Source organism: Oreochromis niloticus, linkage group LG18 (assembly GCF_001858045.2).
Source record: "Oreochromis niloticus isolate F11D_XX linkage group LG18, O_niloticus_UMD_NMBU, whole genome shotgun sequence".
Taxonomy (NCBI): domain Eukaryota; kingdom Metazoa; phylum Chordata; class Actinopteri; order Cichliformes; family Cichlidae; genus Oreochromis; species Oreochromis niloticus.
Window position 1 is genome coordinate 2685704 of NC_031982.2, and position 21568 is coordinate 2707271.

A 21568-nucleotide genomic window follows, 5' to 3' on the forward strand; every position below is an offset into this window, starting at 1 on the left:
AATAAGTCTCACTAATACAAGCATTGACATTTTACTAATGACACAACCATTCAAACATTAATTACAACCTTACTAAAAATGATTATCATTGAACTTTTTTTAATAGCAAAAAAAACAAGATAATGAAGTTTAATGAACTATTATTTACCATTTATTACTAATGGATATGTAAAAATGTCATGACCTGTATGACGTTGAGTAACTGTCTCCTGGTTTTACTGCAGTTAGTTTGACTTTCTCGCTGTTTATGCCACACCTTTCCCAACAGGCGAGTCACTCGATACTTACAGGTACAACCCCATGCTTCCATTTTCCAGACTGTCTCTCCACAACATCACACAATCGCCACACTTTCCAGCCTTTTCACAGTGTTCCATTGATTCTCTCATGCCTGACCTCCTGCCAGTTTTTGACTTCTGCTTTTGCATAATTCCCATGAGTTTTGCTTTTTTGGAGTTTTGGGAATATTTCTAGTACTCTGCCTCGTGTCTGCCTTTGTTACTTTGTTTGCATCAACTGCTTAACTTTTAGTTCAGCCATTAATTAAAGAATCGTAATTTTATAGACTAAATAGCTGCAATTATTTGGCATTATTAGGCCTAATGGTGCCTATGTTAGCATACTTTAATTACTGTTGTGATTTTTAAGGCAGAATACTGTTCAGGTATGCACATTGTTAAAGACATTTTTTCTTTGCAAACTAAATTAAAGTTAAATAATATTTTCAATATTATCTTCATACGCAAAAGGAGAAATGATAGCAATGAGCTTCAATATTTGATTCCTTTACTCCAGCTCCTTCCAATCCTTTCCAATCTTTCTTTTCATTAGTATGCTAATGGTACATGGCTGTACTTTGCCTATGAAAGGCGTGCTGTAAATGCAAATTTAGCCTGGAGAAATTATCTCTGGAAAGTTTGATGATTAGAAATTTGAAGTTGTTAAATACAGCCTCCTGAGTGTAAATGTAAAAATCTGTACTTGACTAAAACTTTCGCAACTCAACCACAGAACCACTGGGGACACAAATAGAAGCTTGAGGCAGCAAAACAAAATTACATACATAGACAAAGCAGCAAATGAAATCTAATCTAGTCTTGTGGCGCAGTTTATCGGAGGTGGAGGTCACAAGCAGCGCTCTTTTTGAAGGTTGAGGATAAACTGGAGACGAAGGCAGAACATGCCACAGCTGGTTGCCCGTGGCACAGATCAGAAAAGGGAGAGAGAGAGTGAAAGAGAAACTGTGAGCAGTGTGGAGGAGGTGGTGGTGGTGGTGTTGGTGGGGAGGGGGATCTTGTCAGAGCGTTTCTATTTTTAACTCTTCGACCTCACTGAGTGTCACACCCAGTCCACCCCTTCTCCATCCCTCACTTGCAGAGTCTCTGTGTTTCCACGGCAACTGCCTCCCATGTCTCCCTGACAACGCCCTCCCCAACCCTCCCCCTCCCAAACTACCATCAATGCCGACACCCCCACAGCCCCACCCACACCCAAATCGTCGATGCGGTGATTATTATGGTTCCGCAGCAACGCGGGGAGTCTGGGAAGGAGAGGGAAAGACATGATGTGGATGGAGGAGACAGTAAGGGCAAAGAGGGAGGGAGGAGGCAGGGGAAGAAAATGAAGGATGGAGGGCATTAAAAGAATGGACAAATAGAGAGAAGGAGGGTGGGTAGACGGGGGAATGAGGAAGACAGAAGATAAAGATGAGACATGATAAAGGGTAGAAGAGAAAGCGGGAGAACGGTAGGAATAGAAAGATTAAATAAAGCTAATACACTGAGGAAGAGACTTAACCAGAGAGGGGATTGAGGCTACAGATAAAGAAGGAAACTGGGGTGAAGTAGGGAGGTGATAAGTCGGGAGAAAAGGAGGGCAAGAAGCAAAAATAATTTCCAAAACCGCCCCCTTAGCCCACTTGTTGTTCCTATGACTGGAATTAATTTAAAAGCACCACAGAGATTTTTAATTAGGAAAATTAGAGCTGATAAAACATCAGAGACAATATATTTTGTCCTAAAATAAGAAAGAAAAAGATACATTTTGAGACCCAAATAAGCAAATAGAAGACTGGCAGATATTTCTAGCCTCTACATTGCAATTTATGTTACGTGTCAGTGAGTCAGAATTGGCAGGAACGCAGAAAGATGGAGCAACTTTCAGATGATCTACAGGCAGCAGATGGGAAGGAGTGAAAAAAATTATAAAAATACAGGAGAAGGAGGAATAGTGCAAATACTGGGATGAAAAGGGCAGAGGAGAAGACAGGTAAAGATGTCAATCTTCAGTCCAAAGCTGTTCTTTAGAGGATCTAAGTCTTATGTTGCGCTCACTTGTGAGTAAAATTCTGCCTTTCAGAGACTGTAAACACTACTGGGAGAGAAGCAACCTTACATAGTCGTCACATGACTGAACCAAATGAGCCGTCATGATGAGTGAGCAGTCAGATATCTAAGCAAGGAACGCTGCTGTGAGATAGTTAGGTAAAATACATGTGTCTGGTCTCTACATTAAGCTAAACTAACAGGTTCAAGCTACATATTTGTTAGACAGATATGAGAGTAGTATCAATCATCTCAAGGTTGGGTGCATTTTACGTTTCTTCCACAGTGTGTCCTTTGTCCATCAGTGAGCCTGATTCTGCCAGAGGTTTTTTCCTGTTAAATGGGAGTTTTTCCCTTCCACTGCCGCCAGGCGCTTGCACAGAGAGGGTTGTCTCATAGCTGGGGTTTTCTCTGTGTTACTATAGGAACTTTATCTAATAATATAAAGCGCCTTGAGGTGACTGTTACTGTGATATGGTGCTAGAGTTTCTACACTCGACAACGGTGAAAGCGAACATAGATCACATCATTCCTAACTCAGAATTTCTTTACAGTTTCTGGTCATAGGGTATGAAGGACCAAGATTACTTAGGATAAGAAATAATTAGTACATAATTATTCATTACCAATAGAAAAGATGGTACTGATTATGCAATCTTGCTTAATTCTAACATAGCTGAAATTTTCAAATTCACCATGTCCTTATAATGAAGTTTCTGGTGCTGCGTGATCACGTTTACCTTGATATGAGTGCTCTCTGGTTATGGCTAACAATGTCAAAATGTTCAAAAGTGAGCCTTCTTTGTACTACATTTTACTCAAGACCATTAGAGTTAAAAGAAGACTGATACTTTTTCTGTATTCATTAATATTTAGTGGCAGGCTCTGTTCTGAGACATTTGTGACAGTGATTAAGTCAGAAACAGCATGAAAGGAGGAAGATAGGTAGCAACTGTGACCTATTTATTCATTCAATCATTCATTTTCTTCAACTTATCTCATTCAGGTTTGCAGGAGGGCTGTAATTTATCTCAGCAACAGGGCAGGAGTTGGGGTACACCCTAGACAGGTCGTCAGTCTGTTGTGCTGGAGCTGAGATAGAACGCCCTAGCACATACTCAGTAAGATGCTGAGCCATTAGTTGATGTGGGCTGTCTATTTATGTAAAACAAATGCAGCTAAATGGAAGCTGCTGTGTGTAAAAGGTTACTTGTGCGTAAATGGACCATTACCAGCAACTTCAGGAAACATATATATATGTGACTAATGCAGTGTTTGTCTAATTTAGCAAAGCGGTTGCTGTAACAGTGTTAGCCTCCTGGCACCAATGATGCTGCTGTTTACTATTGTTATGAAAAAAGTCTGCACTGATTAACTGGAAACAGTTAGCAATGCCTTTAAACACTTCCTCAAATTTTCCTAATTAGTGCTTAGACAAGCAGCGGTGACAGCTTTGTCAGTGGACAGCAGTCGCACATGCAAAACAAACTCACTCTTAATTGCCAGTTAAAAGAAAAATCAGACACTGAAAACACTGAAAATAAATGCGGAGCACATGTGTGAATAAAAAGTGAAATGCAGGCCAGTTTTTTCTAATAAAAAAAGTTGATAACAACACTAAGGTGACCCAGTCAGATGGACTCTCTCCTCTCTGTCCTCTGACCTACATTTTAGACCATAAAATGCTTCAAAAATAGAACCAAAATGGGATTTTTGCCAAATGAATGTGGTGAATCAATGCTTTGTAAAAACTAAAAAAGAATATTTACAATTATGCAGAGACACGACAATATTATGATACCTGCGCATGTTTCTTGGTGATGATTTCAGACAGCAGTGGTTCATAGGTGTAATTTCTGTAGCAGGCACCTGATGGAGCCAGTGAGCAGGGCTGAGATTCTACAACAACAACCTTCTTAACAACCGACACAGACTGCAACATGACTGTATGCAGTGTTACACAGCCAACCACAACACATTGGGTTTCCTGGTGGTTATCTCAATTTCTAGAATTTGCTTTGATTTAATCTCCCTGGCTCTCTCTCAAGGACGAATCCAGGACACAGCATCAGGTAAAAGATGGTTGCCACTTTGCTTTGCATACCAGAGACTCTTTGTCTCACACACACATTGACACAGCAGGAATGACAACAATTTCTTCTTTCTTTCGGACAACACACACATTGAAAAAATGAGGGTGTGTTCGCCTTACATAAGGGTGAGACAGTCACTGTCATCAATATTGTATATGAGAGGAAAGATGCAGAGTTAAAAATAGATGGAGTCAAGATAAAGTCAGGAGAGAGAAACTCTCAGGCTGGCTGGGTAATAAAAACATTCAACCTGCGCTGTCTGGACCAAATTACACAGAGTGAAGAGACTAACACACAAGGTCATTAACAGCAGCAATTTTTAATATCTAATATTTAATATTTGATCACATCGGAGCACAGCAGCAACCATACAAACAGCCACCCTTTGGAGGAAGGGAGGCTGGTTGTCTCTAATATTACTGAAATACTCCTGTTAAAAATATATTTTTAATCATTTAACCTGCAATCACTGATTCTATGTTGTTCTGGATACAACCCTGTCCATTTTAAGCAGTCATATATAAGTTGTGTTTCAGGTAAACTCAAACAGACTCTTTAATAACTCAATTTTTGATCTCTACTAACTCCCAAAGGAAATAATGTACAGTTGTGGTGAAAAATGTACATACACTCACTGTGGACATGAATCTCACAGTAATTTTGGACTTTAAATTATTTATTAGAGCTGTTCTATTTCCAGCATTAGCGTTTTTGCCTCTCAGCAAACACAGAAATACAAGCTACAGGATACAAGTTGGATGAGGAAGATTCACTATAACTGTGGTCATTCAAAAAAACATAAATATATCACTATACCTCACATAGTGACGACAGTCTCACAGTAAACCATGAGAAATACATGTGAAATGCAACACAACTGTCTTCCAAGTACTGTAATGTGTAGTGAACCACATTAAACACATCCTGTAACAAACAGCTGGGTGGCTTCATAGAATAAATTTGTGATTTCAGTCATTTCCAGCTTTTGTTAGGAAATGTCATTGAGAGCTTTGGTAACACGAAATCGTAGCAATCACAAACCATAAAGTTTTCTGCAAATACAATGGGTGTATTTCAATACCTCATCTCACGAAATGTGCAGTTCAAATTTGAACTGTGGAATAAAAACTTAAGGAAAAATCTGTGAAAAATCATCGCAGCCCTGCAAACATCATCACTGTATTTGTAAAACTGAAGAGTCGTACATGATGTGGTGCTGACTTAGGCACCATAAAAATCAACCCATTTGGAGAGTGCCAAGTATCATCACTTACATTTATTTAGTCATTCAAAGTCACTGGTTAGTTGTTTACTTATACCTTTATGAAAATGAATTTTCGATAGCCATATATTTTCTATGAGATTTCTGGTTTAAACATTATTCTCCAGGTCAAAACTGGACTATAAATGGACAGATCTGGGCATTCTTTCCATGTACATTAGTGAGTTCGTCAGACCCCATCTTACAAAGGAGGGAATGAACCTTAGACTTGAGATGCATACAGTGTACAGTTTCCACCTAAAGAAGGTAATGTAGTGATGTATGCTGGGCTAGGTGGATGAAATCTCAAATTGGCTTTAAGAATCTTAAACCTACAGGAACATCCCTCAGTTCACTTTTAGACATAAAATAAATTTTCTGTGTTCTGTGCATTTAAATACTTCACTGTCATCCACATCCACAGTAATAGCAAACACAGGGACAAGCATACTAAACATCCCCAAAACGATCTGACATAAGGAGTTGCAAACTTCCTCGAGTCAGAAAGAAGAAAAAGTGAAAAGGGAAACATGTTCTTACCTGTGGAACGAGGTTACATTGTTGGTGGCATTATGAAAAAGAAAAAATGGGAAGGGAGAGAGAAAAAAATAAAGTTTACTTGCTTTAGAATTAACTTCATTGTCTTATACACAATTCTCCAACGTTAGCTCTAATAATCCCTCTGCTTTAAGACCTCTCTCGCTAAAATAAGACTCGAGTATTGAGTCATGTACCTGAAAACTTTCGCTCAGGCCAAGATCTGTGTGGAAGAGACAGACGCAATTCTAGCTACTTGACAAAACCTTTTATCTAAAGTGCATTAAACACATATTTCACCAGGAGTGTCAGGGAGGTTTAAGGTGGGGGCTAAAGCGAAGCACAGGGAATTACAGTAGAAAGTAAATCTTCATTAGGAGGGTACGAGATGTAGTCTGTAGCAACAGAGTGATCAGGCTAGAATGCAGGCATTTTAAGTAAGAGGAAGGAGTACTAGAATGAGGTGCTATGGGGTTTTTTCTCAGGTTACAGGAGGCAGGCCTTACCAGGCACTGGACAGTAAACTGCAGGTTACTATGTGGCTGGTGATTGGTTAGATTTGGATGAATATGCCTGTCTGTTGTAATAACAACAGGGGAAAATCCTGTTACATGAAGGTTACTTCTAATCAGGATAATAATGCAAAAACAAAGATTGTAATCTGAAGTATGACCTGAGCAAAAATATAAATTCCTCCATACCTACAAATTAACTTGGATCTATGTTTAAGATTGGTGGTCCTGAGAGGTCAAACAGACTGCAACTTAAGAAAATACCAGTAAATAGAAAAATACTACAAAAGCACACAAAACACAACAGAAGTTGAATAAAACAGAGTGGAACTAGAAAAAAATCTCACAAAACAAGAGCAGAGAAATGTTAAGATGTGAATGTGACAGAAACCAAAACATGTGAAGGACTGCACTGAGACATGCATGAGAGAAACAGAGGACTCTGTGTGTTTTTATCATATGATTCACATAAAACTGCACATATGTGTTTGCTATTAGTAGTTTACTGTTAGCTTGTGAATTTTGTAACTGTTGCGTCCACATTGTTGTCTCCCCAAAAACACTTCTGTTGTGTTTTTATGTTGGTTTTTTTGTGCCGTTTTTTTCTGTTTCACTTGTGTTTTATCCAACTTCTGTTATGTGTTTTACAGCATTTTCCTCTTTGCTGGTATTTTCTTGAGTTGATCACATCGGAGCACATTGCTGCTGTGAGGGCCACCATTTGATCTATTTTTAGATCCCCTAATTCTTGGCCAATGAAATATAAAGAATAAATTCAAGTCCCTTGTTATAAGATTTACTCTAACAATGAGGGACATGAACATGGTTCAGAGACCAATACTTGACTTTAATATGAAAATATGGTCACTCACAGGTGACACATGGGTAAGTTTATGATGAAGGTCACATCCTGTGGCTCAAAGTAGTAGAAATTTGAGGATTTTTGGTTCATTTTGGGGCAAATACTACATTGTAGAGAATTTAGAAAATAGCTGAATGGAGTAATGCATCTTTAACATATAACAAGTCATATATAGTTTATAATAAACACCTGCAATAGAATTATAGCATTTGAAAATCACCGTGAGAAGAAAACTTTAGAGGTGAAAAAATAAAAAACTGGGTTTTGTGCCTTATCGACCTAATAAATAAATGAAAGGTGAATTTGTAACACATTTTCCAGTTTTCTTGTATACAACCATAGACTGTGTATAAAAGACGGGCATAGCTTTTGCATCTGAAAAATCAGGTGCTTTCTGATACTCAGGAGGTGGTAACTCCCGGTGTCTAAAGGAAGTACAGAAGTCTAAGGGCTCCCTCGCTCTGTGACCTCAGCTGACATTTTTCTGATGAGTCACTATTAGTTCAGATAACAAGGATAACAGGTTATGCTTTAGTTCCAGCCTGATTTTGACTGACACATTGCAATCCTATGACTGTGCAGTCCTGCTTAGTTTCACAGTTTGGCATCAAAAAGACAAGATGGCGACAGCAAAAACACTCCACTAAACTTTGCAAATGAATGAATGGCATCACAGTGGCTACATCCTGTCCATCTTTTATATGACGTCTATGGTCACAGTCACACCTTGCCTCTTCTACATACACTAATTTGCCTCTATGCTGATGACTAAAGTCTACAAAATTACTGACTGAATCTGAAAGGCATCAGCAAACTGGCTTTTCCATGCAGCGACCCAGGTTATGTGTGTTTTTACAGACAAAAAGGAGATAGTGGGAGGTTACATAGCAGCTGACAATCACATGAAACAGTAGACAGTGGAGCAAGGACAGATGGCAGCAGCTATCAGCAGCAGGTCAAGTATTATCAAATTGTTATGATCACAGTAACAGATACACAGAGGCAGGCAGAGGAAAATCCAATCAGACAGTTTACCCAGGCAGGTTTGTAGGGCCCGACCAGCACAGTACATTTGTGTCCCATAGTCATGCTGGCAGCATAGGATATTAATATATTTGGACACAAATGAGTTTCTGTCTGCAATATTTTCCAGATTATATTTGCAGTAGTAACAAAGAGCAGATGTTTATCTGTTGTAAAGGTAAATATCTTAAAAGCTGATTAAAACAGAAGCTGTTCTGGATATATCTGTCGGGCCCTGGTTATTTCGGATTCGCAGGGAACAGGATCGAGCACCAAGCAGGCAAAGAGCCATGCATACAGGAAGACAAACATCACTACTCCTTGCTATCCTAGCCTACAATCACTTTTCTTTAAATTAGCTCCATGTTATTCATAATCTTCCCTGTAGTTCACCAACCTTCCAATGGGGGGAGCTGTGGCGACGAGGACTCCTGGTGGTCTGAGTGTGCAGGGAGAGAGGGAGGGACTGCTTGGGTGATGGGAGGAGGGGGTGTGGCTGTGCTAAGGGACACTGGTATGCATTTGGGGGGAGTGTCTGGTGATGACGATGCCGGGGTGGCTTCTTTCTTACAGGAAGCAGTTGAGGAATTAAGAGGTGTTGCTGAAGTGGTAGAGGATGCAGGACTGGCGGTTCCCGTGGAGGCCACTGCTGCTGTTTTAACAACAGGAGTGGCCTCCGAATTACTGGGGGTGGCTGTGCAGGACATTAGTGTGGCTGAGGGGACGAAAGGCTTGGCATCGACGTTGAGGGCCGATCCAGCTATGGCTGCTGAAGGGTATGTTTCTGCTGAAGTTAAAGGTGATGGACTGGTGGACACAGTAGGGGGAAGGTCTGAAGTGCTCTTGAAAGGGTTGAAATCAGAAGCGGCTTGTGAAGCAGGGACGGTGGTTTCTACTGGGGTTGACTTTGTGAGGGAAGCAGGAGCAAGGGAGGCTGTGTTGGTGATGGGGGTGGTTGTCTGGGAGTCGGGAGTGGAACCCGGTGGGGTCTGGAGAACTGAATCAAGGAAAGAGAAGGTCTGGGAGACAGGGCTTAGGTTGTCCCCTGTCATTAGTGCTAGGCTACCGCTGACATCCCCAGCTAAACTATTCCTGGTGACTGTACTAGCAGCTGTGCTAATATGGTTTTCAGGTTTGGCTGATATTTTCTCTTCATTGGGCTTTTGCCCATTTTTAACAGACACAGAAAAGTCGTCTAAACACATAGGCTCGTAGGAGCGCGAAGACAAATCTGATACTTGGCCAACATGGGAACAGTTGGTAAAACTTGTGGGTAACTGTTCAGGGGCAGAGGGTAGAGTGGGGCTGGGGATGGAGTTTGGAGCTTTGGGGTCACTAGAGCCAATGTCAGCACCTGCAGCCCACTTAGGGGCAACTGTAGCTGGTGTGGGAGAGACAGGCTGCTGTGGAGCTCCCCACTCCTCTGGAAGTCTTGCCCGACTCTTAGTCTTTCTGCCTTTTACCCTACCCCCTCCTCCACTCTCTCTGATCTCCCACTCCCAGTTCTCCTCCTCATCTTCATCCTCCTCCACCTCCCTTCTGCCTTTATCCTGCATCCTGCTGATGTTATTCTCCTGGCTATCCAAGAAGTCGTAGACCTCATCACGGCCCTTCCTCTTCTTCTTCCGTCGCCGCTGCTGCTGCTTGCCGGCTTCGTCCCCCGGCCCTGCTCTGTCAGGGCTGAGGGGTTCAGAGTTGGAGGACGTAGCACTGCTGTCATCCACTGAGCCGCTGGGAGAGAGGATGGGAGCTGCCGAGGGGGAGGGTTTTATAAGAGGAGGAACCAATCACATACTGTGTCAGAGAAACACCTGATAAAAAGCCATCAGATTATGGTTACTATAGCTGTACTTGTTATTTCAGGTTTAAATCTGATTTAACTGGGTGTAGAAGCTATTTTGGTAAATAACTCTTGAATCTATGACAGTGAAAGTAATTTGATGTAGGGAAGATTATAGGATTACTCTAAATTCATGTTGAAATATGAGTTTTTATGAAATAAGCTAAACCAGACATTTTTCCCCCTCTCACGCAGTTGGGTTAACTTGTGCAAGATATGTATCTTACCTTAGAAAGGGTTTCTGTGGTTTCACAAGAGCACTCAGTGGTGCTTGATATCCTAAGTTGTGCTTTCCAGGCTGACATTTCTTAACTTAATCAAAGCCCCCAGTCTGTTATGTCTACCATTGCCAGACGTTGCTATACAATCAAAATGATTTAACAACCATTGTGGTTGACGATATGTTAAAGAAGCTACACAATTTTAGGCTAAAAACAAACTCTAACCAGCAAGCTGTCTTGTTAATAGTGCTCTTTAGTGGGTGCATTACAAGAGCTTAAGCCCTCACTGTCCTTAATGTTGCACTGACTACCTGTCCTTCAATATGATTCAGGTTTATGATTTTTTTTTTGTCTAAACCAAAGTAATTAGAGTAGTTTGCATCCAGAGTTTTCCCTGATGTGTGCCACATGTGAGAAAGGACGTGTGTGAAAACTACGCCAACATAGCTAACTAAAAATTGTTCAAAGTTCAGGTTTGATAATAGCTACAGACTCAGCAAAAGAAAAATACCACATTTAGGCAGTGCTACTTCTTGGTCCTTTCAAGTTGCACTGAGGGCAGCCTACTCTTTAGGCCATCTTTGGGTACCAAAAAGGTATCACATGAGTATATGGATGAGGACTACCTGGTGAGAGTTAACTTCAGTAGATATCTCTGCAATGCAAGTTAGAGGCATCTCTGACGTTCAGTATTAGCTTTTAATTCTTGGCATCCTGTTAATAAGTTCAATTATGCATATTAATTGAGCAAAGCTGGACTAATTTCCTACTAATGTTAACTTTGTTTATTTGTAGAGATAAATGGCTTCTATGAGTTTATCTTACTGAACTGTACTTACTCTCATTTCTTAACAAATACTGTAAATAATAAACGTCTGTTATTACTGTCACCTGGAGCCTTGACTCATGCCCCAAAAAACAAAGAACAGACATTTTTGTGGAACATAACTTATTTTAAAATCTTACTAGTTTAAATGTATTACCTGCTAAAATATTTTTAGTGTGGTGTACATACACTGTAAAATAACAACCAGATGAAGACAGATCATTTTTAGTGACATCACATGATCTGGTTGGACAGGAGAAACACCTAAGCTGGTACTATAGAAGATTCATTAGCAATGCACTTGGAAAACACACGTGGCTATATGCTGTAATAAGCAATAAATTCCCGCCTTGTGTACTAGTGTGGTATGGAACATGCCAACCAGGAAATGCACATAAAATCATGAAGTGAAGTTTGTTTTGCTGGGTTGGTTTCCAGTGATAGTAACCATAGTCTGACTGCTCTTAGGCTCCTTTTAGGCACAACATTTTCAACAATTTATTGCAGTGAGTTGTATGTGATGGTGCCTGCTTTTATAAATACATTCAACCTGTATTTGCTTTACTCACCTGTTGTTTTGTCTATTGTTCTGTAAAGACTATAATAGATCATACGTGCATAAAAAGTTTTATAGATGCTGTTTTACACCAGACATTAGATATATTTGCTTGGTGTCCCAGCTGCCTGGATTTGACTGGATATACTGTTAACTAAAATTTCACTAACAACAACGTTTGAGGGAATCTTTTAGGACCAAGTTAGACTGTGATTGGAAGTCTACATTTGTGTGCATGTGGGGTAATGTTGTTTTTAGTTATTACTCTTTTATGATAATAACTATAAAGTAAAATGACACGAAGTCAAAACTGACAGTTGGTCATATAGTTTGGTGTAGATTTCTGTTTTCCAAATTGCCAGTGAAGTCTGAAAGGAACTGCCAGTCAACCAGTAAATGTGTGATGCAAGTGTCCTATTGCAGAAATATGCATAATTCTCAATATTTAAACATCACCATCATCACCATCCAGGATACAAAGTTGCTCTTAGAGGGAGGACGCACACACGCCACAGAAAAATAAGCACACTGTGAGAGCAACACAACCTTGAAGCAACTTAAACAGACAAATATACCAAGCACAGTTAACACAGGATCTAGCATGCAAGAACAAAATTAAAACATGCGTATCTACTAAGTGCACATTCAAACGCGCTCAAATCACATTAAGCATTAGGAACGCACTGCAGAATCACAAAACGATCAAATGGCAGACAAAAATGTTCAGTCTGCACTGAAATTATCTTCTTATTTGTCTGTTCCCACTATCTTCTTTTATTTGAGGAATGAAGGCATCGCAGTTGGCTCTGGCTTTTTCCTCTGAATCCATATTTCTCAATTATTACTGACAAGCACGTCATCAGCTCAGAGAGAACAAGAAACAGAAAGATGAACAGACAGAAACAGGCAAACTGTAAAATAGTCTATGACTGCTCATCGGCTCTTCTTCCAGCCTAAAATATTATTATTCTTTCTAGTTTTCATCATCCTAACTGCAGTCTTACATCACTGCTTATTAATGGAAATCCAGAAAAAGGTGCAATCCTCTCTAAATATGGCACCTTTCCCCGCATGTTTTAATTGATTGACTTGGCTATTTTCTCTCCACGACCTGATGCTTGCCCTGCTATAAACAACACTAAGGGAAGACAAGACCAGGGATATTATCATCTATATTTAATAGGATAACATATTTAATGGGAGTACTTCTTAATCTGGACTCTGGCAAACCGCCATGAAATACATTAAGGTTGGTGCATGGGCTGCTTTGAACACGTGACCCATGCAAAAACACAGTATGAGCCGTAATTTGCCAAATTCTACTTATGGTTTACCGCAGACAGAGCAGGAGCACAGTGGACTGCAAGCCTTAAACACAGAAGAGTAAACGCAGAAGAACAGAAGCATGTTTAGAAAATGTGTCATCAGTATCCTGCAGAAATATCCCCACACTGAGTTGTAGACACAAATTAAAAAAACACAGAATTTGTGTTATAAATGACTATTTTTCATACTTATAAAGCACCTCAGCGATGACACTTCCATGAATGTAATTCCCTAAATCGCGCCTATGCCTAGACAGATCCAATTTAATCCCCCTGTGAAAAAAAGTAACTTTAAGTAACATGTTTTTGTTTTTTTGCTCCTTTATTGTTGCTTCATTAGATACCCAGTGATGTGAGACAGGAGGAAGTGGAGGGGCATGACTCGCCATCACGCCAAATCTGGGTTTCTGTTTTCTGCCTGCCGACAGGGATGAGTTATTCATGCTCACTGAAGCTTAAAGATAATGTGGGACAATCAAAAAACAAACTTTTAAGATGTTTCTGGCAATTCTGTCGATAGCAAATTATGATTTCAGCGTCAGTGGAATGACATTACTGCTTTCTCACTTAGTACTTACAATTAGTTACAGTGCGTCTTTGCCTCTGGACACCACAACAGTGGGTTTTAAATAATTCAGTCAAAATGTGACTAAAGTGTAGACTTTTATTCAAGGGTTTTACAAAAGGATTGCAGTAATTGTTTAGGAATTACAGATGAATTACATTAGGAACAATACAATACACAGGCCCCCATTTTCTATATATGTTTTTAACACCTGGATGAAAGTCTAGAAGAATATCTTATTTCGTTGCCTTGAGGAAATCTTTTCTTTTGCAGCAGACTGTTGATTTAGCCACTCTGAAAATGTTTGCTAGCTTCTTTTATCTCTCTGACAGGTTTATTTGGATTTTTTAGTCTGACGATGGCCTTTCCTCACTTGCATCAGTATATCATTGTACCACATATTTGCAGTTCCAGTGAAAAGCTACCAAATAAGTTAAAACACTTGAAATCAACTACAGATGTTCTAGCTGTTTAATCTGTCATGGAATCTCATCCCAACACTTAATGAAATTTATCTTGTTAAACTCTTAAATTAAACCTGAAAGTCTGCACTTTTATCACATTTGCTTTCTTTTACTGCGTGTACAACTGTTGAGAGAAATTGAGGGACAGCAGGTGAGTTCTGAGTGAGGGGACAAAGACCTAGTTTTGGTTTTGGGTGTTGCTGGCACCTGATGTTTCACTTTTACACTATTAACTGCTGGGGCACCGGATAAGAACACAACCACCTGTTTTCTTGCCTTTACAACAAGGAAAAAAAACAAACCTTGAAAATGAATAAAAATAATATCATTTTTAGCACACATTGGCACAGACTATTTTGAAATGCTGTAATTTAAATAAGGTTTTTTTTGCACAGTCAAGCCTGAATAAAAAACAAAGATCCTAAATAAGAGAAAATTCCAGGTTTTCAGTGTGTTTCTATTTATTTCTCAAATTGATTGATTGACTGATTGATTAATTGACTGGAAGCATTTTTCTCAGCTTTTCTTCACCTTGGTTATGTAAAACCGTGTTTCCCAACCTTTTGGAGCCACGGCACATATTTCACATTAAAAATATCACACGGCACACCACCAAACAAAAATGTCACAAAAAGCATATTGATAATTTTTCCCCGTGTGCCAGGTATAGCGGAATTGGCTTGGTTTGTCCCCGGTACACCTTTTTTGCTTTCTTGTGACCACTGCTCATGCTAGGGCCTTCACCTGGGCCGTTTAGAGCAGTGTTTCCCAACCACTGTGCCGCGGCACATAGGTGTGCCATGAGAAATTATCAGGTGTGCCGTGGAAGATTATCTGATTCCACCTGATTAGTACTCTAAGCCACCAGCATGAGTAATGGGCAGAACGATTACATTCTATTCCACTAGAGGGCAGTACAACTACCTGCTCTAATTAAATGGGTTGCCAGTAAAACTGAAGAAGGCGAAGAAGAACTTACATAATAGTCATGCTGTGAGACCATGCAGCTTGTAACAGCAATAGATAAATATTTGAAAAGATAAAGTAGTCAATCTGACCTGAGTCCTGGAGAAAATTCTGACCCAGATGAAGGCCCTAGCATGAGTAGTTGTCAGAAGAAAGTATAAAAGGTATACTGGGTACAAACTGAGCCCATTAAACTACACCTGGTGCACGGGGAAAAATTATCAAAATGCTTTTTGTGACACTTTTGTTTGGTGGTGTGGCTTAAGAGTCCTAATCAGGTAGAACCAGATAATCTTCCACGGCACACCCAATCATTTCTCGCGGCACAGTGGTTGGGAAACACTGATGTAAAAGGAGAGGGACCAATCACCAATTTTCAGCCAGTAGGAGAAAGCTCCATCAATAGCCAAATAAAGCTAGCTAGCTCACAGCTTCAGATTTTTATCAGGTATTGACATAATGCACATTCTGATGTTCTTTAGTTTTCTGGACATATGTTTGTTGTCCTCACTTGAGAAGAATTTAACATACACACCTTTGGTTTTAGAAGAGCAATTTTGAAAGTATCTAGTATATATTCATCTGTTTCACTGATGCATCAGATCTGCTGAGAGACAGGGACTTAACTCAATAGAAGCTGTTACATAACTGCTAGCTGGCTTTAAGCTAGCAGGGCTATTTTTAGTACACCAACAAGCAGAGTACAGAAAGGCTAATGAATAAAAATATTACTAAATGTTTAATAAGTTCTGCCTAAAATGGAAACTTAGAAAGTCAGTGTAAGAGTTCAAGTGTGGGCTTTAGAGCCCTTTAGTTGTTGTTTTTTTGCAGGCCATTTTAATTTGACTCTTGACAGCAGGGTTTGATTTCTGGCTGAATCTAGAGTTAGATGTAGATGACAACATAATGAAGACATATAAAAGCATTTGCAGGAGAATATGCATGTTTCTATTCTAGTTTCTAAAATGTAGTACAGTTACATGTGCAAGAAAACTGATGCACTGCTCTGTGTTTGTGTTTCTGTTACCTGGCAACAACAAATTTAGTTGATACCCAGTTGCTACTGATTATGATAAACATTAAAAATTCATAATAAAGACAACTAGAAATGTCATGTGGTGTACTAAATCTACGTTAGGCTACTATTTTCTCTTCACTGCAGGAACTAATGAACACTGTGTGCAGCTATATTATTTAAAATGGTCATTGTTTCATTTTTCTGTTGATCCAGTTTGTCAATTGATGATAAGGACAGTAGCCAGGTGCACAGAGTGTAAAGCAATAAGGTCACCAGCAACAAAACAGCAGAGCTGGGATTGTTCCAGTGACAGTGAAAACTAGAAAAGACTGCCCTCTGCTGCTGAAAGCATGCCCTGTGTGATCAGGGTGTTACTTCTCCTGTCACCACTGTTCCCTCCTGCTCTGCCTTTGTGTCTCTTCAGTAGTATTAAAGCAAGAATAGCATAACATCTCAGCTTTTATTAAATTAAATGTGAGCTATGTTCATTGATTTAGACTTTTAAGTTTGAGCTGCAGCTCCACTTGTTGCTATAGCTGTGTTAGAAATGCAACCAAACCCATTTGGTCTGGGAAAGTTTATGAGTCCTTTATATATTATCGATATTAAAGTGAATCAGTATTAAAATTTTGATTCACTGGTCCTTCACTCCCCCCTCCCCCTGCTGCCCCAGAATGCAGTATTACATGCAACCAAGCTCCAGTGTGATACCTGCAGAGTGATCCATGGAATGGATTCCCGTGCCACCGGAAGAAAATGGATCACTGCTTTTAAAGGGACTACTCCCACTGGTGTTACTGATGGTTTTGCTTTCCACACCAAAATGGCTTGAACTTTTCTGGGTTTCCATAGCTGGACTCATTCCAGTCTGGCCAAGAGTAGAGCTCATACTGGTCTGGAAGGGTGGCATGCTGGACCCCATGGTCCCTCCAATCCCAGGTTGAGAAAAGCCTGATGGAGAGAAACAGCACAGAGCTACATCACCAACAGGAAGCTGTCTGTTTGAACGTTGTAAACTTTATATACTCATACCACATGCAGCTGGGAGAGAAGTTAAATACTGATGTAGATTAAGCCATCAGGCTATACGAGATCCTACAGCAACAGTATGCGAATGTTACTGTTACTGCACCGAACAACCTTGTGTGTAGAAATTTGCTCCCCAACTGAAAGAAACTGCCACTAAAATAGTAACATTTCTAAAAAAGAAAATACATGAATAAACAAAGTGAAATATTCTATAATACAAAAAATATCAACATATTATTTAATAACTTAAGTACTTACTACGTCGAGATTATATATTTCCTTTACATTTGCCACAATGTGTCTTGATCATGGACATATTCAATAATTCACTATCAAGAAATGAATCATACAGGTATAGCTTTTTAGCTAGCAGCAATGATCATGCTAACGGAGGCTACTCATTTATTTATTTCAGGGGCAGTGGAGGTGGGGAGGGATGCAATTCGTGGCTGTTACAGCATATTCATCAGACCACTAGTGTGTGCCGTATTTGTTTTATACAGTTTTATAATGAAGTTCTTAAATATTATTCATAATAAAATTAAATACAAAAATGTACCATTGCAGTGCTGCAATGTCCAGAAGATTCCAGCATACTCATGATGTGTCTTTCTAACAAAAGACAGGCCTTTTAAAATTAAGTACAACATTACTGCTTACATGGAATTAAGAGTTTAAGTAGCAGCCACATGCTGCTGATCGAGTGGACATAATTAACTGATCATCAGCAAGTGTGACCACCTCTATAAAAGCAGAAGTTTTTGCAATTTGCAGGTCAAGAGGATGGATGCCAGGATGGATGTCCCAGCAAATTCACCCCAAGTTTTGACTGTTCAGTGCTCAGAGAAACTGCAACAAAAGCAACAAAAACCAAGATCTACATCTCAAACTATACACGCCTCACTTAGCATGTTAAATGTTAAAGATCATAACAGTACAATTAGAAAAGGTATAACTTGTTATGAAGGGTTTCCAGGAGAAAATCTCTTCTCTCTAAAAACAACATGGCATCTTGGCTTAGGTTTGTAACGTTATATCTAAACAAACCACAAGACTTGTAAAATAATGTCCTTTGACCAGAAGAGACCAAACTGCAGAATGCTGACTGCCATGTTTGGCAAAAACCAAACAAGGCATATTAGCACAAATACCTCATTCCAACTGTCAAGCACTGTCTTGGAAGGGTGATGATTTAGCCTTGTTTTACCTTGCAGTCATTGAGTCAACTAAGAACTCCTCTCTATAAAAATGTACATTATAGTCAAATGTGAGGCCACATGTCCAAGAGCTGAAATTAGGTCATGCATAGGACAAGGACCCCAAGCACACTAGCAACAACACAACGGTGAAATGGAAAAGAATGAAGGTGATGCAAATACCCAGTCGAAACCTCAACCTGACTGAAATAGTGAGAAAGAAACTTAAGAGAGCTGTGCATAAGCAAATCCCAGCAAAGCACAATGAGCTGAAGCGATGTTGTAAAGAAGAGTGTGAAAAAGATTCTCCCTCTTGGGGTGTACTTAGTTTTGTCAAATGACTGCAGAAACTCCAATTAACACTTTCTCTGTCACATGTAATTAATTCAGTGTCTCAGTGGTTTGTCTGCTCGGAGATTAGCTGCCCACATCTCTTCAATAGGTTTGTAGGCTGCTGTGTTGCACTGACAGAGAGGTAGAGACTGTATGTACTGTGTTGACTGTGTGTGTAAACTCGGCACGTTTCTATTATTGAAAAAAAAAGACTTAAATTCTGAACTGAAGAACTGCAGAGGTTTCTCGGATGAGAGGTAAAATAATAAAGCTTTCAACCCCAAGAATATTATCCCAGCTGTTGGAGCATGGTAGTGGTAGCATCATGTTCAGGGCTGTTTTGTACCAGTGGCATAAATACTCAGAACAGGGTGGATGTAATTGTGAATGAGGCAGACTCCCAGAATTCTTCAGTATAACCTTGAGTCAAATACACAGAAGCCAGTGGTGTAGTGGATGAAACGCCAAAGGACATTTTGAAATAGCCTTTTCAACACTGAAAATAGAAAAGTGTTTCATTATCCAATTATAATTCTGCCAAACACCTTTACAGCTTGTGATTGCTACTAAAAGTGCCTGGTGACAGTACAACTTGCTAACGCATACAGGGAGTGCAGAATTATTAGGCAAATGAGTATTTTGTCCACATCATCCTCTTCATGCATGTTGTCTTACTCCAAGCTGTATAGGCTCGAAAGCCTACTACCAATTAAGCATATTAGGTGATGTGCATCTCTGTAATGAGAAGGGGTGTGGTCTAATGACATCAACACCCTATATCAGGTGTGCATAATTATTAGGCAACTTCCTTTCCTTTGGCAAAATGGGTCAAAAGAAGGACTTGACAGGCTCAGAAAAGTCAAAAATAGTGAGATATCTTGCAGAGGGATGCAGCAGTCTTAAAATTGCAAAGCTTCTGAAGCGTGATCATCGAACAATCAAGCGTTTCATTCAAAATAGTCAACAGGGTCGCAAGAAGCGTGTGGAAAAACCAAGGTGCAAAATAACTGCCCATGAACTGAGAAAAGTCAAGCGTGCAGCTGCCAAGATGCCACTTGCCACCAGTTTGGCCATATTTCAGAGCTGCAACATCACTGGAGTGCCCAAAAGCACAAGGTGTGCAATACTCAGAGACATGGCCAAGGTAAGAAAGGCTGAAAGACGACCACCACTGAACAAGACACACAAGCTGAAACGTCAAGACTGGGCCAAGAAATATCTCAAGACTGATTTTTCTAAGGTTTTATGGACTGATGAAATGAGAGTGAGTCTTGATGGGCCAGATGGATGGGCCCGTGGCTGGATTGGTAAAGGGCAGAGAGCTCCAGTCCGACTCAGACGCCAGCAAGGTGGAGGTGGAGTACTGGTTTGGGCTGGTATCATCAAAGATGAGCTTGTGGGGCCTTTTCGGGTTGAGGATGGAGTCAAGCTCAACTCCCAGTCCTACTGCCAGTTTCTGGAAGACACCTTCTTCAAGCAGTGGTATAGGAAGAAGTCTGCATCCTTCAAGAAAAACATGATTTTCATGCAGGACAATGCTCCATCACACGCGTCCAAGTACTCCACAGCGTGGCTGGCAAGAAAGGGTATAAAAGAAGAAAAACTAATGACATGGCCTCCTTGTTCACCTGATCTGAACCCCATTGAGAACCTGTGGTCCATCATCAAATGTGAGATTTACAAGGAGGGAAAACAGTACACCTCTCTGAACAGTGTCTGGGAGGCTGTGGTTGCTGCTGCACGCAATGTTGATGGTGAACAGATCAAAACACTGACAGAATCCATGGATGGCAGGCTTTTGAGTGTCCTTGCAAAGAAAGGTGGCTATATTGGTCGCTGATTTGTTTTTGTTTTGTTTTTGAATGTCAGAAATGTATATTTGTGAATGTGGAGATGTTATATTGGTTTCACTGGTAAAAATAAATAATTGAAATGGGTATATATTTGTTTTTTGTTAAGTTGCCTAATAATTATGCACAGTAATAGTCACCTGCACACACAGATATCCCCCTAAAATAGCTAAAACTAAAAACAAACTAAAAACTACTTCCAAAAACATTCAGCTTTGATATTAATGAGTTTTTTGGGTTCATTGAGAACATGGTTGTTGTCCAATAATAAAATTATTCCTCAAAAATACAACTTGCCTAATAATTCTGCACTCCCTGTATTTAAACAAATATTGGATATGCTATATGCAGGATTTTGACCATGTATGTGCAATTTTAACCCCATCTTTATTTCAAAACACCCACAATAAAGTAAATAATCTGCACCAGATTCTTTAGTCTTTTTATTTTATTTAGATTCAAAGCAAGAAGAGAGAAAATACGGTGACCTGCTACTTAGTTTGCAGTTAAAGGTATTCATGGCACAGAAGGTGAAAAAGTAAAATGGACCTAGAAATGAGTCAGGCTTGCTGTTGTCCTTTGTCTTGTTCAGGCTCCACTGATCTGTCATCCCACGCATAGGACCTGACCAAGAGAAAGAGACGGACAAACAGAGGCAAAGAAAATTGGCAAATGGAGAAAGGACAGTGGGGACCGAGAGTCAAAGAGAGAAGCAAAATGAACAGAGGAGTGGAAAAAAGAAGAAGACGACGAGGAGCAGGAAGAAA

General features: G+C 39.9%; 1 protein-coding gene across 8 annotated transcripts in view; it reads right to left on the reverse strand.

The window, feature by feature from the left end:
- Window positions 1-21568, reverse strand: part of map4l (microtubule associated protein 4 like) — a 118557-nt gene that overhangs the window by 53952 nt on the left and 43037 nt on the right. For 5 of the 8 annotated variants that reach the window (XM_025900512.1, XM_025900510.1, XM_019348307.2 and 2 more), the window contains exons 4-6: window positions 21351-21425; window positions 17105-17344; window positions 9010-10362 (exon numbers count right to left, since the gene is read on the reverse strand). In XM_025900512.1, the coding sequence (XP_025756297.1) occupies window positions 9010-10362; window positions 17105-17344; window positions 21351-21425 (1668 nt within the window). The remainder of the gene's footprint in view (window positions 1-9009; window positions 10363-17104; window positions 17345-21350; window positions 21426-21568) is intronic. The other 3 variants (XM_025900509.1, XM_025900507.1, XM_025900514.1) reach the window with 2 other exon arrangements.